This window comes from Phascolarctos cinereus, unplaced genomic scaffold (genome assembly GCF_003287225.1).
Source record: "Phascolarctos cinereus isolate Bilbo 61053 unplaced genomic scaffold, phaCin_HiC Scaffold_3;HRSCAF=262, whole genome shotgun sequence".
Lineage (NCBI taxonomy): Eukaryota > Metazoa > Chordata > Mammalia > Diprotodontia > Phascolarctidae > Phascolarctos > Phascolarctos cinereus.
The window spans coordinates 30,848,650-30,866,078 of record NW_027555736.1 but is presented as its reverse complement, the minus strand read 5'-3'; the positions used below and the strand labels follow the sequence as shown (position 1 = coordinate 30,866,078).

Genomic DNA, 17,429 nt, shown 5'->3' with positions numbered 1-17,429 from the left:
CTCTCCAGTTGATCAATGTCTTTCTTGACCTTGGAACGGCCAGAACAGGACACAAAGCCCGGATGTAGCCTGTGCAGGGCAGAGAAAAGTGGGACCCTGCCCCTCCCCACCCCCTTCTCTCTTACTGTAGATTACTAAGGTTTCATTAGCAGAGTACAGCAGGACCCTCACCTCTGAATTCCAAAAGCAATGCCTCCCATTCTGCGTTTGAGGCTCACTGAACCCTCAGCTCTCATCCCCTACAGTACATGACTACAAAGACCATCTTTTTCCATCACTCTGCTCCCAGTAACTATCACAGTGCCTTGCACATAGTAGGTGCTTAATAAACATTCGCACTGAGTTCCGTGGTCCTCAGGTAACACTTTTTTTTTGGGGGGGGGAGTTAGGCACTGGGGTTAAGTGACTTGCCCAGGGTCACACAGCTAGTAAGTATTATGTGTCTGAAGCCAGATTTGAACTCAGGTCTTCCTGGTACTCTATCCACTGTGCCACCTAACTGCCCCCTCAGGTAACACTTGACCCACAACTCTCTTTCTCTCCAAGAAACATCTGCTCCCATTCCCCATTATGCCAGGTGTCCACGCTGACCACCACTTCCCTGTGTTCTCTTCCTTCTTAATTCAGCCCACGCTGCTCTCCTCAGCCTGAACGCTCAGGTTTCCCACAGCTGAAATAGGGAATCATTCTGATCAGCTGGATTGTCTACTTGTTTCTTATCCCGGCCCCAAAACAAGTCCAAGAGAAATTACCAATGATGACTCCAACTTCACAGCGTGGGTCATCGTAGGCGCAGGTCATCATGGTTGCCACCGTATCATTGACCAAGGCCAGGACGTCCACATCGATATCCTAAAGGTGCAGAAGTCACATGACCTGTTAGAGAGATGGTGGGCCCAGTTTTCACAACACACTTTCCTTCCTACAAAGAGACATGGTCTCCCCTTTGACCAATAGAGAGAAGCAGGATCCACCATCACTTCAGATGGCCACCATTTATTACTTTCTCTGTCCTATTAGAAGGAAAGTCTAAGGAACTGCCTACTTCTTGGCTGTGATAAAGGCTTAAAAGTGGTAAAAGACCATGTGGAAGATGGCAGCCAAGGTCCCTGGATGTAGCTTCCTGGACGATCAGATCTCAAAGAGTGAACAGGACATTCAGCATCCCACTTACTCAAATGGAGACCTTGGGATATGTCTAATAAATGCTCTTTCAGCTTGGGAGCTGAGAAGTTTCTACAAGAATACACTGGAGTACCTACTGGAGCCACTAGGTTGGGTGGCTGGAGCTTTGACATAGGGCCCTGACTTTAGAGGGCATTGATAGTGCTTGCAGTCCTTTGACAGGATAGAAACAATGGAGTTGAATACCTAGCTAGCCAGAATCAAACTCTACCTCTCCAGTATCAGTCTCATATTGGTTTTGTAAAGTTTACTTTCTTTTCCATGGGAAACTGTATGGACAAATGGCCTTCCAGTCAACTCGTTAATCTTTCCATCATTGACCTCGTGCCAATATCTTGAGACCTATCTCCTTCCACGGGGTTCTGTGCAAGCTCTCCCACGAGGGTGGCCTCCCCCTGTCAGCCTCACATCCCAGGGTCTCCGTCCTCCCCTCCACTACTGAAGCTGCTTTTCATACCCCTTGTCCAGGGTACAAAAATTCCTTGCTACAGAATAACACGAGGACTTTGATAATCAGAAACGGTCCCCTATATCTATGCCAGTCTGTGGGCATCTTCACAGGAGACCATTCTGGGTGACAGAATTAATTATTCTATACTGGAAACTTTGATTATACATACATTCATGCTCAAGGCTTTGGGACCAAGAAGATGTTCTGAAAACAAATGATTAGTTCCAAGAAGGCAAGAGATGGTAATTATAAAGAGAAAGTTGGCTTTAAATCCTAAAGGAAAATAGACAGAAGGTAGCAAGAAAGAGAACAAAACCTAGCAAAAACTGTCCCACTTTGAGTTCTAAATCTGTCTTCTGAAAGCCTACCTGGGTACTGGATGCACAGGACACTCAGTACCATTACACCTGGAAAGTGGGCATGGAAGGCACTACCTCACATTCCGCCATGATTTACAGCAAACTCAAGTGTAGCCACATTTATATATGTGGGCAGTCATCCCAATGGATCGTGTCTTTGTCATCAAGCCCTCTTTGAAAGGGCCAGAGTGGTGGAATTGGGTGGTCATGTAGGCCTAGCCATAGGCAGAATGAACACCTGGATGCGTGTGCATGAGCACACACACACACACACACACACACACACACACACTCACATACACACACACGTCTCTAGAATGGTACAAGAACCTTACCTTGTGTCTTTTCAGAGCTTTGGTCAGGCTGCTCACCACATTTGTATCCTGAACTCCCCGAACCTTAAATTTCTTAGTCCACGAAAGCAGGATTCCCTATGGGAAGTTTTCAGACCCCATCAAAATGCCTGGGAATTTCACAACTGAACATAACCTTGAAATAACTGGTTGGCCTCTTCCTCAGACCCAGTGATCCTCCTTCTTTCACCCTCTCCAGAGGTCTTTCCTCATTCTTTAGCACCTCTAGGACTCTCTTCTGAAGGGTCACAGGGTAGGGAGATGAGGACAGGCCTGGGAATCCAGAGGCCTCCATACCCAGTATGGCTCCCTCACTCCCTAGCAGTGGGACCCAGGTGGAGCCACCATGTTTTTGTCCTGTTTCCCTCTCTGTAAAGTGGAGCAATGTGCCTTAGTGGATAGAGCTGGCCTTGGAGTCAAAAAGACCTACCACTGCCCACTACTGGCAGAATGACTTTGGGTCATCAACCTCTTAGTGTCCCAGGCAAATCTCTAAGAGACCCAAGTTTCAGAGGAAGTTGCAGAAGGAGTTGCCTCACCTGGGAATCCTTATACCAATGACATCACAGTTCTAGTCCCAAAACCCCAATAATGCTGCCCTACCTGCCTCAGACCAAGGTCATCGGACTCCTAAGTCTGTTCTTCCCACTGTTCTGGCCCTTAGTCAGAAACAAAAAGAAAAATGGAAAAACCAGGCGGGCCCCACGCACCTCTTCTAATTTACTCTGCTTGCACGGAAAAGAAAACGTCAGACCAAGAGGCAATTTCTTGTGTTCTATGTTCCGTGTCTTCATGAAATCTGCCGCACAGTCGGCTACATAGTCAAAGAGCTGGGGGGGAGGGAAGGGAGAGGGCGTGAAGGCCAAGCAGGGCCAGCGTGTGGCCTGCTACCTCTTGCCACCCCTTGACCCACGTACCTCAGAACCACTGCCATGGATGATCTCCTTGGGAGTTGGGTAGAACTGACTCTCCATGTGAACGTTCCGCTTGCCGTCCTCGGACACTTGAACCGTCAGGACACGGAACTTGGAGCCGCCCAAGTCCAGGGCAAGGAACTCCCCCTTCTCTGCAAAACAGAAAAGCCTCCTTGGATCTTGGGGTTCAAGACAACCAGGAAGGGCTGGGCCAAGCAAGCAGCAGGCTTGTCCACAGTCACACCAGGAGCAAGTATCAGAAGTAAGATTTAGGGGCAGCTGGGTGGTGCAGTGGATAGAGCACCGGCCCCGAAGTCAGGAGGCCCTGAGTTCAAATCTGGCCTCAGACCAAACACTTGACACTTACTAGCTGTGTGACCCTGGGCAAGTCACTCAACCCCAATTGCCTTAAAAAAAAAGTTTCAAAAAGAAATAGATTTAATGTCTGTCACGCCTTCCTGTCTCTAGATCTATTACACTATGCTGTTGGTCTGAGCCTCAGTTTTTCCATCTATACAATGGGACCATAATATATCAATAGTAACTCAGTGTTGTTGTGAGGTTCACATGAGGTCATGCATGTAAAGAGATTGGAAAATCTGAAAATAGTGTGTAAATGTTGGTTGATAGGATTTAGTGGGCTAAGAGAGCCAGACAGCCCGAGTGGGCAAGTCATGTAACTTCTTTGGGCCCCAGTTTCTTGATCCGTAAAAGGAATGGGGTTTGTAAGGTGGTCTCAAATGTCCCTTCAATTTTCCCAAAGGATTTCATGGGTGGTGACGATCTCAGCCCTGGCCGTCAACAAGACGCTCCACAGACCCGGGGATTAGAGGATCACAGCTAGAGCTGTAGGAAATCTTGGGGACCATCGAGTCCGACCCCCTTGCTTCATAGATCAGGAAATAAGGGAAGCCACTTCCCGGCAGTCACACGAGGGATGCGGAGCTGAGCTTCGATCTGGACCCAGGGCCTCTGACTTCTGTTTCTCCTCCGTCTTCCAGCTGCCAATTGACCCCAGCTCGGAGGATGCAAGGGTCAGGAGGAAATGAGACATGGGGTAATAACTCCCACTGCTTCACATGGTGCTGAGCACCCAGGACGGGGAAGATGGGAAAGACTGTTGCTTCCTTGTACAATTAGTGCTGTTATCACTTTTCAAACATCCAGGGAGGCAGTCTGTGACTCACCCCACTGTCATTTCCAATAAACCTCAGACTGGGATCTGCCTAGGTAGAGGTGACCCTGAGGGAGAAGGCTGATTGACCCTGGCTGGCTCCACACTCAGTCCTGAGCAGCAGCTGCCTAAAGCACCCTCAGCTTTGGCCCCAAATGAAGAATTCAAAGGGTTGTTTAATGAGGCGAACAGGACAGGAGGAAGAACATTGGCCTGGGGGGGGGGGTGTTGGAGACCTGGGCTTGAATCCTGGTCTAACACTTCCTAGCTGTGTGACCTTGAGCAAGTCACTTCCCCTCTCCAGGATTTCCTTTCCTCATCTGTAAAATGTAAGGCCTTTAAAGGTCATTCCAGCTCAGATGTTCAGAAAGCGCCCCCTTCCTCATAGGGCTTTCCCAAGCTCTCTCTCTTTCCCTTTGAACCTTGGCTCGTTGGGGCATGACCTGAGATTTCACCAGTAGGGTCCTCCTGGTGGGAGAGCTCCCTCTACCCATGCACCTTGCTCTGCAGTTTCGTCATAGAGAGTTGTCTGGGGGCACTGAGCCTGGACACTGAGTCCACAGTCACACAGACAGGATGTGTCAAGTGGAACTTGAACTTGGGTCTTCTGTATTGTGAGGCCAGCTCTGCATCACCAGCACCATGCTACTGCTTGGGACCTTGCACAGGGGAGGCTCTTGGTGTTTTATGAATGAATGAATGAATGAATGAATGAATGAATGAATGAATGAATGAATGAATGAATGAATGAATTGCTAAGGGCCCTTTTAGTCTGTTGTCGCGCTTACACTCTAAGTTCCAAGGGAGCCCCAGCTCTGACCTCCTATGGTCTGAGGGTCAGATGATTAATTCCTGCACTGAGTGGATGCAGAGGCAGGGAGACCTAAGCAGCCAGAGTTCTGGCCAAATACCCTCAGAATTAGGGTTTGCTAATCAATTCCCAGAAGAGAGGAAGAAGGAAAATCAGAAGCAGGACAGTCTGTGTGAAATCTCAGACACTTTTCAAAAAAGGAAGAGCACATCAGACACTGGGAAACACTGGGTTCTGAGGGTACTGAGTGAATGGCGGTGGTGGAGGGGATCCCACGGGGTGCCTGGGTGCAGAGCAGCTGGCGTTTTCCAGGAGAGGCAGGTGTGGTCCTGGCTGCCTCCACCTCCCACCCACAAACGTTTCCGCTTACCTTTGCTCCCCAGCCCACTTGTGGGCTGATCCACAGGGCGTGGGTGAGGCAGCAGCAGCAGCACCGGAAGTCTCAAGGACATAGTCCTGGCCACAGGATGACTCAGGGGATCAGAGCTCAACCTGGCATTGGGGTGGGGATGCTGAGGGCCTCAGATAGGTTGGTCATGTCCCTTCCCCCGGGGAATTGTCCCTCAGCTAGACAGGCTGTGTGATTACTCTCAAAGGATCACAGGGCTCAGAGCTGAAAGAGACCTTAGTCTAGATGACTCATTTTACACTTGGGGAAACTGAGGGACAGGTTGACTTGCCCAAGGTCACACAACTAGCAAATAGCAGGGCAGAAGATGGAACCCCGTGCCTCTGACTCCAAGTGTCCCTCGGGGCTCTATTCTGGGCTCTCGGTCTTCTCCCTCTACACTATTTCACTTGGTGGGCATCAGCTTTCCTGGATTCAGTTATAATCTCTATGGTGAAGATTCTCAAATCTATTTAACCAGCCCTGAGCTCTCTCCTGACCCCCAGTCTTGAATCTCTTCATTGGACGTTGGGCATTTCCAATTGGATGTCCTGCAGACATCTCAAATTCAGCATGTCCCAAACCTTTCCCTCCAAATCCTCCCTCCTCCAAACGTCCCTATTATTGCGGAGGGCACCACCCTCCTCTCAGCCCCTCAGACTTTCAACCTAGGAGTCATCCTGAACTCCTCATCCTCTCTCACTGCCCCCCCATCCAATACAGTGCCAAGGCCTGCTGATTTCACCTTTGCAGCATCTCTCAACCAATCTCCTCTGATGCTGCCACCACCCTGGTGCAGCCCCTCCCCACCTCATGGCTAGATTACTGCAGTAGCTGCTGGGGGGTCTGCTGGCCCCAACTGTCTCCCCGCTCCAGTCTGTCCTCCATTCAGTTGGCAAAGGTATCTCCCTAAGGCACACGTCTGACCATGTCTCACACACACACACACACACACACACACACACTCCAGTGGCTATCACCTCCAAGATCATACATAAAACCCTTTGTTCAACTTTTTTAAAACCCTCCATAACCTCTCCCCCAACCACCTCCAAAGTGTCCAGCTATCCAGACACTGGCCTCCAGGCTGGTCCTCTAACCAGACCCTCCATCTCATGACTCAGGGCATTTTCTTTGGCTGTTCCCCATTTCCAGAATGCTCTCCCTACTTATCTTGGACTCCTGGCTTCCTTCAAGTCCCAGCTAAAATTCCACCTTCTACAGGAATATTTCCCCATCATTCTAGCCCCGTCCCTCTGATGGCTATCTCTACTTTTTCTTGTTTGTACAGTGTTTGCGTGTTGCCTCCTCCCTTAGACTGTGAGTTCCTTGAGGGCAGGGTCTGTCTTTTGTCTCTCTTTGTATCCCCAGCCTTGGCACAGTGCCTGGCACACAGTAGGTGCTTAATAAATGCCCACTGACTGATACCACACCACTGATCCTAGCCATCCACAGCTGCTTGCTAATAAACTAGAATATCCAAGCCCAAACACGAATTGGTGAAGTCCAAAGAGGTGATTTTGAAAGCCTTTTGCAGAGTGATGCCTTCAATATTTCCAGAGATCCTTGGAATTTTAGAGCTTAAAGAAACCCTAAAGATCACTGAGTTAAAACCTCTCACTTTACAAATAGAGAAACAGACCCAGAGAGAGGAAGATACCTGCCTAAGGTCACACAGGCAAGAATGTCAGGATTGGAACTCAAGGCCCTGATTGATTCTCAGCCTAGCACTTCCCACTGAGCCAGACTGCCTCTCCTGGGGATGCTTCTCTGGGGGGGAGACTGGGTGGACTGAAGACCACAATTCTAAACTAACCCAGAGCCCACCTGACAAGGGTCATTCTCAGAAGTTTCGGGGCAAGGCCTCTTCTACTTCCGTTAGACATTTGTTTTGTGTCTTTGACCCATCCCTGTGATTCCATCAATGAAGGAAGCTCCTGGAGGGGGGAGTCTTCCTCTGCCAGCCCGGATGGGCACAGACTCTGTAACCTACAGGCTTTGAGAGCTGCTGGGACACCAAGGGGAAGGGCCTTACAAGACCTTTTTGGCCGATAAGCCATCGATGACTGAGATGAAATCAAATCAAATCCTGACTCAGACACTTCTTATTCTGTGTAATCCTGGGCAACTCACTTAACTTCTTTATGCCTCAGTATCCCCCATGAGGATAATAACAGCACCTACCTCCCAGGGCTGCCATGAAAAGTTGTAAAGCTCTTTGCAAACCTTTAGGTGCTCTTTAATACTAGCTTTTATCAACATTATTGTTATCTTTGTGCCTCCTCCTTTGTAAATAGAGAATTACCAACTTAAAATGTGACCAGTCAGCAATGAATGAATGAATGAATGAATGAATGAATGAATGAATGAATGAATGAATGAAAAGACAGTTATTAAGCACTTACAACATGAGAGTCAACATACTGCCACATAAAATCAGCTGGATTTGGAATCGGAAGGCCTGAGTTCAAACCCCTAATATGCCACTGATTAGCTGTCTAACCTTGGGGAAGTCAGGTCACTGCCTCTGGACCTCACTTTCCTGATCTGTACAACGAGAGGCTTCAGTAAAATAATCTCTAGGGTCACCTGCAATCACTAAATCCCACAACACCCTCCTTGCGAGTCATTGGTGAGTGGACGGGGCTGACAACTCACTTCCCATCTACATCCACCATTCCCTAGCCAGGCAGCTGAGAGGGCAGACTCGGTCAGGCCTGGAGGAGCTCTGTGGCCCAGACGGGAGCGCTCACCTGATCCGTCCGGGATGGCCCTGACAAAGGTGGGCAGCATTTTCACACACGCCGTGGGGTTGGTGTCCTTCCCCAGGCCTTTCTCCATCTCAGCTTGGAAACGGGTCATGATGTCCAGCAGGGTGTCATCTGAGAGTCGCATGTGATACAGAAACCTGTCCACCTGAAACAGACACCGAGGGTGTGACCAGAGGAGCCCTGAGGCCCCCCGTAGCACGCCCTCACCCCATGCCCACCAGCCCCTGCCATCTTGAATTTGACAGCTTCTTGCCACTTCACAATGGCCAATGATGCTGACAGGCCATCCCCTCTCCAGGCCTCAATTCCCTCATCCATCCCTCATCTGTAAAGGACGACCTGAGGTCTCCTTCCAGCTCTAAGTGTGTGATATTGGGACAGCCCTGGACTTGTAGTCCACTGAGTGTTCACCTAGCCTCAGACACTAACTCTATAGCCCTGGACAAGTCACATAACTGCTGCCTGCCTCAATTTCCCCATCTGTAAAATGGGAATAATAATGGCACCCGCTTCACATGGATGCTGCGGGCATCAAATGAGACATTGTAAAGCATTTTGTAAACCTTAGCATGCAATATAAAAGTTAGCTGTTACAATTACATTATTAGTTATCCCCTAATCTTACTTGTCCTGCCTTCCTCATAGGGTAATTGTAAGAGAAAAAGTCTCTCTTAAAGCACTAGAGGACTTTCAGTATTTATTATTAATATTCACCGCCGAGCCCGATAGGAAGAAGTTGCATCCTTAATGGGTAGCTGACGTGATTTCAGGGAACAGGCTATGAGCACATCACTGTGCTCGGCGAAGCATTCACAGATCCGTCCGAGTCCACGAGTGACAGACTGCCCTCCCGACTGACCCCTGAGCCTGGGCAGTGCTGCCTCAAGTGCCCGGGTCGGACAATCACCAGTGACCCCAGAAGCAGGACCAGAAGTGGACTCACCACTTCTCTGGACAGCAACCTGAGCTAGAACCTTGAGTAGAGGCTGGCTGTACGAGATCTGCCCCACTCTGCCCCAGCCTGCAGATTCCTTTGGTTTTCTTCTGTAGAACTTCTGAATTGGCCTCCCTGTGCACATCCTGCTCCACTCTAATAGAATGGGAGCTTCCTGAGGGCAATGAGTGTTTCAGTCTTTGTCTATGGAACCCCAGTCTCATGGCAGAGCTTAATAGGCACTTAGTAAACACTGAATGACTGAAACCTCTTTCCTGCCCCCTCCCCTCCACCCAACATGTCTCACAAGGACAAACATAGCAGAGATCTAATGGGAGCTGCCCCTTACAAAGGCTGTATTGTAGTATGTGAATAAACCACTGGAGCTCAGGGACAGTAGGGCCTGTTTGCTCCTTTGAATCTCCAGGGCCTGGCACATGGTAGGTACCTACCAAGAGTTTGTTCACTGGTTAGCTTTAGGGTCAGGACGACCTGAATTCAAATCCTGCCTCTGACCTTGCCAAACTGTGTGACCTCAGAGAAGTTATTTTTCCCTTTTCTGTCTCATTTTTCTCACCTAAAAATGGGATAATAGTAACCCCTATCTCTTATGATTGTTGTGGGGCTTTAAAGGAGAGGATGAATGCAAAGTGCTGTGAAGTTTGCCGACTGTGATGTACAAGTCACTTATAATCCAATGCGGGGCAGCTAGATGCCTTAGTTAATAGAGCATAGGTCTTGGAGTCAGGAAGACCTGAGTTCAAATCCAGTTTCAGACACTTACTAATTGTGTGACCCTGGGCAAGTCGATTAACCCTGTTTGCCTCAGTTTCCTTATCTAGAAAAGGAGCTGGAGAAGGAAATGACAAATCACTCCAGTATCTCTGCCAAGAAAACTCCAAATGGGGCCACAGAGTCAGACATGAGTAATCGACTGAACAGTAACAATAATCATTATTAAGGAAGCTGAGGGTTGTACCTCAAACACAAATAGGCAAAGTTCCTGCGGCCATTTAGTGAAGAACAAGTGAAAAGCATGTTTAATTAGGTGTTTACTAGGTGCCAAGCACCGTGCTAAGCCATGTATTACATTGGGGCATGGGCTGTGGGCAGAGAATGATGACATTGTCTCTGAGAATGCCGAGCCTGCTTCTGCCATGACTCATGAGACACGAGGCGGAAGAAGAAAGCCCAATTGAGATGCAAATTGGCAAGTCCCACCACAAGCCTGGGAACAGCGCTGCCGGGCACCCAGAGTTCAGAGTCCAGCCAACCCCCCCTCTTGGGGTGGACAGAGAGGAAGCTGGCCATAAAATTGCGGACCTCCAGCCCACACTCCTTAAAAGACCAGAGAGACCGGCCCTTTGTTGAATTTTAAAGGAGATGGACACAGTGTGATTGGGGGTGCAGGGTGGGGATATTGTAGATGCTTTCAAATTCACAGAGGCCAAAGAAACAAAACCAGGAATAAAGTGCAGCGTTCACAGCTTTCAGGGCAGGGGCACTGGAATCTTCAGGTGGCCGGCCCCACGAAGCTCCCCTGGCAGACAGAGAGTTGATTCACCTGGGCTATCTTGACTTCTGATGGCTGCAGTAAAGGAGGGGGTGCTGGGGCCTGGGGTTACAAAACCGTCTTTGGAGGCAGCTAGATGGCGCAGTGGACAGAGCACCGGCCCTGAAGTCTGGAAGACCTGAGTTCAAATCTGGTCTCAGACCAAACACTTGACACTTAACTAGCTGTGTGACCCTAGGCAAGTCACTTAACCCCAATTGCCTAAAAAACAAAAACAGAAAAAAAACCCAAAAAAACCAAAGTCATCTTTGACTTCCTGGGCATCCCAGAAGGAACACACCACCCCCAAGGTCGTTATGTCAGGCTGCTTCATTTGCCTAAAGCAGGGCTTTTTAAGCTTTGGGTGCCATGGACAGCTCCAGCCACCAGAGAAGCTTAGGGACTCCTCGGGCACAACGTTTTTAAATAACTGAAGAAAAGTTATAAACATTCAACCAGAGGTTAGGGAAAATGAAGATAAATTTTTTATACCTTGTTACGTTTTTACCTCCCGCAATCTGTCCATGGTCCTGTTTAAGACTTTCTGACTTAAAAGGAGTCCACAAAATGCCCCTTTAACTTTTAATGCTCCAGGGTTAGAATCACAGAATTTTAAAGGTGGAAGGAGCCTTTAAAGGTTATTTTATCTTCCTTACCCTCATTTCACAGATGAAACTACACAGGGCCTCATAGAGGTCCCAAGTTCACGCAGGTATGTAACAGCAGAAGTAGGATTGGAATCCAAGTCCTGACTCCAGATACAGCATATATACTCCCCACTGTGCCATGGAGCAGGATTTGAACCCAGGTCTTCTCAACTCTAAAGCTAGCATTCTGTCCTTGAGCCTTGGTTTTCTCATCTGTAAAATGAGAATCATGGCTGTAATCCCCATCTCCGCACTGGGAGGCCCAGAGAGACTAAGTGATTCGAAGTCACACCAGACTCCAGTTGGCTCAGAGCTAGAAGACCCTAAGAAGGCCTCTCTCTCAACCTCATCATTTTTACAGATGAGGAAACTGAGGCCCACAAGGGCATACAACTAGGAAGTGACAGAGCTGAAATTTGAACCCAGGGCTCTGTCTACATCGCCACCTTGATAATAAGAACAGCTCCCCATTTCTCTAGGGCTCTGAGGTTTGCAGAGAACTTTACTCATAATAATCCCTCTGTAGGGGAGTTGGTGGTAAGTACGATGACTGTTATGCCCATTTCAAAGGTAGAAAAACTGAACCTGTAGCATCGACAGGGACACGCAGTGAGCAATAATGACTGTAACAATAAATCCCACTCCTCAGGGCTTTGAGGCTGGCAAAAGGCTCTCCTCAGCAAGGCCCTGAAAGGCAGGTAGCACAAATATAGGGTGTCCCAAAAGTCTTAGCTAAACCTGTTCCGGGGATGCCCCCCCATTTATCCTTGAGCTCCAGAGGAAACTTGACCAGAGACACAGAGTCAGGAAGCATTAGTAGCAGACAGACTGGCACTCAGGTCTTTATTCACAGGGTCAGAGATTTAGAGCTGGGGAGGTCCTGAGAGATCACCGAGTCTAACCTCCTCCTTGGACAGATGAGGAAACTGAGTCCTAACGAGGTTGAGTGACGCAGGGTCACATATCTGAGGCAGGATTTGAACCCGAGCATTGCTGATTCCAGATCCAGCGTTTTATCCTTTACACCCCAGTATCTTTGCCCTTCATCGGGCTGTGCCCTGGCACAGTAAGCACCTAATAAATGCTTGCAGGCTTGACGGACATCTAGAAGAGACGTGTGGAGGCAGATAAATTGGGATGTCCAACCTATGGAGTCCTGTTACCAAGGTGGGAGTGAAATGCTGTCTCTGGCAAATGGGAGGGGCCAAAAAAACAGCCCCAAGAAGTGACTTAGCCAAGATCACACCAAATACTAAGAACAGTCTGAATTCAAACTCAAGGCTATAATTCTAAATCCAGCAACCTTCCCACTGGGTCCCAATGCTAGTGAAGAGTCAGCCCAAGTTACAAAGAATTACTACGATGGTACTAATTAATACTGGAGTATATTTAAGCAGAAGGGATCAGAAGATTCATTCTTATGCAGTAAAGAAATGCTCTACCCCTTCCATAGCCAGCAGAGGGCCCCAGAAACCTAACAAATAAAATTTGACTTGTTTGACATAGACATGCTTATGTTTATGTAAGTAGTTAAGCATACAAATATGTATTTATATTTACATAAATGGTTCAGATTTTATATATCTGCATTTGCTAAGTTGGTAAGATTTTGTAATTTAAAAAAAAAATTCCATAGCCCATCTATCTTGGTTGGAGTTCACTTGGAGTCTTCTTGCTCCAACCATCTTTTTCTCTTGAAATTAAATGCTGAGACTTTGTGATTTCCTGTGTCTACGTATCAAAGTCCAAACACAGGTTTTGGTTTTTAATAAATAAGGATCCTAAGGGTCACAGGGCTTTTACCATGTACAGAGCAGAGACATGGCACTCAGAGCTGGCAGAGGCCCATCTCAAGGGCTCTATTCGCATGGACCAGACATTAACAGCTGGAAGCCCACTGGAAGCCCAGGAGGGGAAAGCCTTCACAGGCTAGGCGGATGCTCAGCAAAGGGGCTTGATCTTTCCCAAACACCTGGCTGGGGAGATTCGACACAGCCCCCAAAAAGCCCAGCTTGGCTTGGACTTTGCAGGTCACGCGTCCGAGAATCATAGAGTTAGAGGTGAAAGGGCCCTCAGAGGCTATCTCCCCCATTTTATAGATCAGGAAGATGAGTCTGAGCAAGGTTAAATGACTTGCCCAGAGTCACACAGATAATAAGGAAGGTCTGAGGTGGGATTTGAATTCAGGTTCTGACTTAAAGCTACCTGGCTGCTTTAAAGCTAGACCTTTGAGATCTTCGATAGAATCCCCAGCTTCCTTCAAGGCTCAGCTCGGGGGGCATCCCCTCCCTGCCTGTTCCCTTTGTACCCTTCCCCTCTTCCAGAAATTACTTTGTAGTTCTCTGTGTACTTTTCCCCTGACATAACATAAGCTGCTTGAGGGCAGGGATGGTTTCATTGTTTGTTTTTGTATCTCTAGCTCCTGGCACGCTTCCTAACACACAGACTCACTGCAGATTGGGAATGGGGAGGGACCTCAGAAGCCACCCACCTGAAGCCTTTCAGTTAACAGATAAGGAAACTGAGGCCCAGAGAGGCTCAATGGTCGTCCAGGCAGAAACTGATATTGCAAGGTGCTTAATTAACGCTCATTTGCTGATTTATTTGAGCCCTCCATTTTACAGATGCTGAAACTGAGCCTGAGAGAAGCAGAAAGAGATTTGCCCAGGGTCACACAGTTAACAGTAGAGATGGGGTGGGGTTTCTTGAGGCAATCAGTAAAATGATTTTTCTAATAAAACATCACAAGAAAATAATCATGAGCCGATAATGGTTCTCTCCAATCGTTTACTGAATATTGACCTAACGACATAGATGAAAACAAGAGAAAGCCCCTTCTGGTCAAAATACCTGGGTTCAAATCTCACCCCTAATTCATATTAATGATGTGACCTTAAGCAAGTCGCCTAATTTTTTAGAGACTCAGCTTCCCCATTGTACAAGGAGGGCCTCAATCCAGACGCTTCCAGGCCTCTTCTAACCCTGAATTTAATATCCTGGGATAGCATGAATCAAATAGACTGGGAAGAAACTCAGGGACTGTGATCTGCCCTGGCTGAAAATACTCAGACCCATGAAATTACAGATCCATCCATCTAAGCAGCTTAAACCCTCTTTCCCCCAGGTCCCCATGTCTGTCCCCACACAGTGTCCCCACATCAGCAAGGGCACTCCCCTCGAGAGGCTGCCCCAAAGCCTAGATTTCTTCAGATTGACCCCCGGTGATCCTGGGGGTCTTTCTCCCAAGCATTCTCCCCAGGGAGGCTGCTCCCTCCACCCCTTGCAGCTCCCCCCTAACTGACCTTCTTAATCTGATCTTCTTTCAGCTTCGCGAAATAAAAAGCCAGCAAGTGTACCGCAAACATTTTCCTTGGAGAGCTGGTCTGGCCCCAGGGCACAACTCTTTCCCAGAGAATGGCAGCAGTGTTTTCTGCCAACAGTTCAGCTCAGACCTGCTCCCTTCACAGGGAAGCCTTCGAGGAAGGAGCCTATCTCCACGCCGCCCAAATGGTTCAATGATTAAACTTTACCTTAATTGCTGTCCCTTCCTCCCTCCCTCTCGTGACACTTTCTCTATTGTCTACAAGGAAGGCTCTGGCAGGTCATCAGGGGATCAGGGAAGTGTGTGTGTGTGTGTGTGTGTGTGTGTGTGTGTGTGTGTGTGTGTGTGTGTGTGTGTGTGTGTGTGTGTGTGGAGGACGGGGGAATGATCTGCTGAGGGACCATTTTAGATCTTTTTTTCCCCCAGTAATTGCTATGCGAAGCTCTCTACCCAACCCTCTGCCAACCTTCTGTTGGCCAAAACAGGACCTAAATTAAAGGAGTCAGAGCTGGGGTGGACGGAGAGATGAGTAAGTTTCTAGTACTTGGAAAGAGGAACTCTCAGCCACACTAGAAGGGACCTAGGAGTCCCCTAGGTGCGTCTTGGATGACTCTGGCAGGCTGAGGACGCCTGTGGATTCTTTTTCAGTCATGTTTTTAAATATACCAAATAAATCACATAGGATTACAACAGAAACTAATTAGATTGAAATACAGTTATTGAAATATTGTTTTTAAAAAAATAAGTTACCTATATTTTCGTGGTGGCAAAGAATTGCAAATTGAGGGGATGCCCATCAAATGGGGAATGGCTGAACAAGTTGTAGTATACAATTGTGATGGAATACTGTTGTTCTATAAGAAATGACAAGCAGGATGATTTCAGAAAAATCTAGGAAGACATATGTACTGATGCGAAGTGAGCAAAATAGTGAAAACACTGTACACAGCAATATCATGCAATGATTGACTGTGAATGATTTAACTATTCTGAGCAATACCATGATCTAAGACAATTCTGAAGGACCCATGATGAAAAGTGCTACCCACCTCCAGAGAAAGAACTGTAGAGTCTGAATGCAGATCAAAGCAGACTATTTTCACTTTATTTTTCTTGTCTTTTTCTTTTTCTTTTTTTTTTTTGGTCTGTATTTTCTTTTTTTTTTTTAAGGCAGTTGGGGTTAAGGTACTTGCCCAGGGTCACACAGCTAGTAAGTGTCAAGTGGTCTGAGGCTGGAGTTGAACTCAAATCCTGACTTCTGGACCGGTGCTCTAACCACTGTGCCACCTAGCTGCCCCTGTATTTTCTTTTGCAACATGGATAATATGGAATTATGTTTTGCATGACTGCAAATGTATAATCTATATCAAACTGCTTGCCTTCCCATGGAAGGGGGAGGGGAGGGAAGGAGAAAAAGGATTTGGAATTCAAAATTTAAAAAAAAACAAATGTTAAAAATTGTTTTTACATGTAATTGGAAAAATATTTTAAAAATTAAAAAAAAAAATAAGTTGACTGATCCCAGGTTAAGAGCCCTGAAGTCCAGCTCCCTGTTTTTCCAACGGAGCTGTTGAAGCCCAGAGAGGTGGAATGTGGCCCAGGGCCACACAGGCAGCAAGAGGCAAAGTCAGGACACAGTCCAAAGCCTGGACTCCTCATGCTCCACCCTCCTCCCAACCAGGTTTTCAGTCAGGTCTGTTACATTCTTTCTTTTTTTTTGGTTAGGCAATGGGGTTAAGTGACTTGCCCAGGGTCACACAGCTAGTAAATGTCAAGTGTCTGAGGCTGGATTTGAACTCAGATCCTCCTGACTTCAGGGTTGGTGCTCTATCCACTGTGCCACCTAGCTGCCTCCAGGTCAGTTATATTAAAAACAAAAGAGGGGAGACCTCGAACCCTGTTAGTGGGTCCATTCAATCAGTTAGGAGGCACCTTACTAGGTGACATCCATAGAGATCCCCAACTCTTTCAGCTCAGACCACAGCCTTTATCACCACAGACAGCAAGAGGAAATACAAAGATGAAACAGGAAGGGCAAACCAGTCACTTAATACCTGGGAAAGAGATTGGGAGCAGAATGAGGTAAGGAGTCCAGAACTCAAAGTACAAGATACATTGATTTATTCAGGGGGGGAGGAGAGAGGTAGGGGTGTGTGTGTGTATGTGAGAGAGAGAGAGAGAGAGAGACAGAGAGACAGAGACAGAGACAGAGAGAGACAGAGAGAGAGAGACAGAGAGAGAGAGTTTATAAGAGCTTTCTTCCTATAGTCAGTGGTTGGACAACATACACAAAATTTTTTTTTAAAGTTTGTATGATCATTTCAGCATGCAACGAGTGGATTGAGCATTAGACTTGGAGTCGGGAAGACCTGGGTTCATATACCACCTCAGACATTTGCTAGCTTGGTGACCCTGGGTAAGTCCCTTAGCCTCTGTGAACCTCAGTTTCCTCATCCATAACATGGGGCTCATAATGCCTACAGTAAACACTCCTTGTGGGTTTGTTGTGAGGCTCAGATGGGATAACACAAGGTGTCCCAAAAGTCTTAGTGCCACTTTAAGCTTTAA

At 47.6% G+C, this 17,429-nt stretch overlaps 1 protein-coding gene across 1 annotated transcript in view; it reads right to left on the bottom strand.

The window, feature by feature from the left end:
• The window catches only part of LOC110200090 (hexokinase HKDC1), a 39,357-nt gene extending 24,357 nt beyond the window's left edge, over positions 1 to 15,000 (bottom strand). Inside the window, exons 1-6 of the mRNA XM_020975209.2 lie at positions 14,842 to 15,000; positions 8,389 to 8,551; positions 3,266 to 3,414; positions 3,059 to 3,178; positions 2,331 to 2,426; positions 753 to 852 (exon numbers count right to left, since the gene is read on the bottom strand). Coding sequence (XP_020830868.1) covers positions 753 to 852; positions 2,331 to 2,426; positions 3,059 to 3,178; positions 3,266 to 3,414; positions 8,389 to 8,551; positions 14,842 to 14,904 — 691 coding nt within the window. The 5' untranslated portion in view covers positions 14,905 to 15,000. The remainder of the gene's footprint in view (positions 1 to 752; positions 853 to 2,330; positions 2,427 to 3,058; positions 3,179 to 3,265; positions 3,415 to 8,388; positions 8,552 to 14,841) is intronic.
• Positions 15,001 to 17,429: the final 2,429 nt, after the last annotated feature.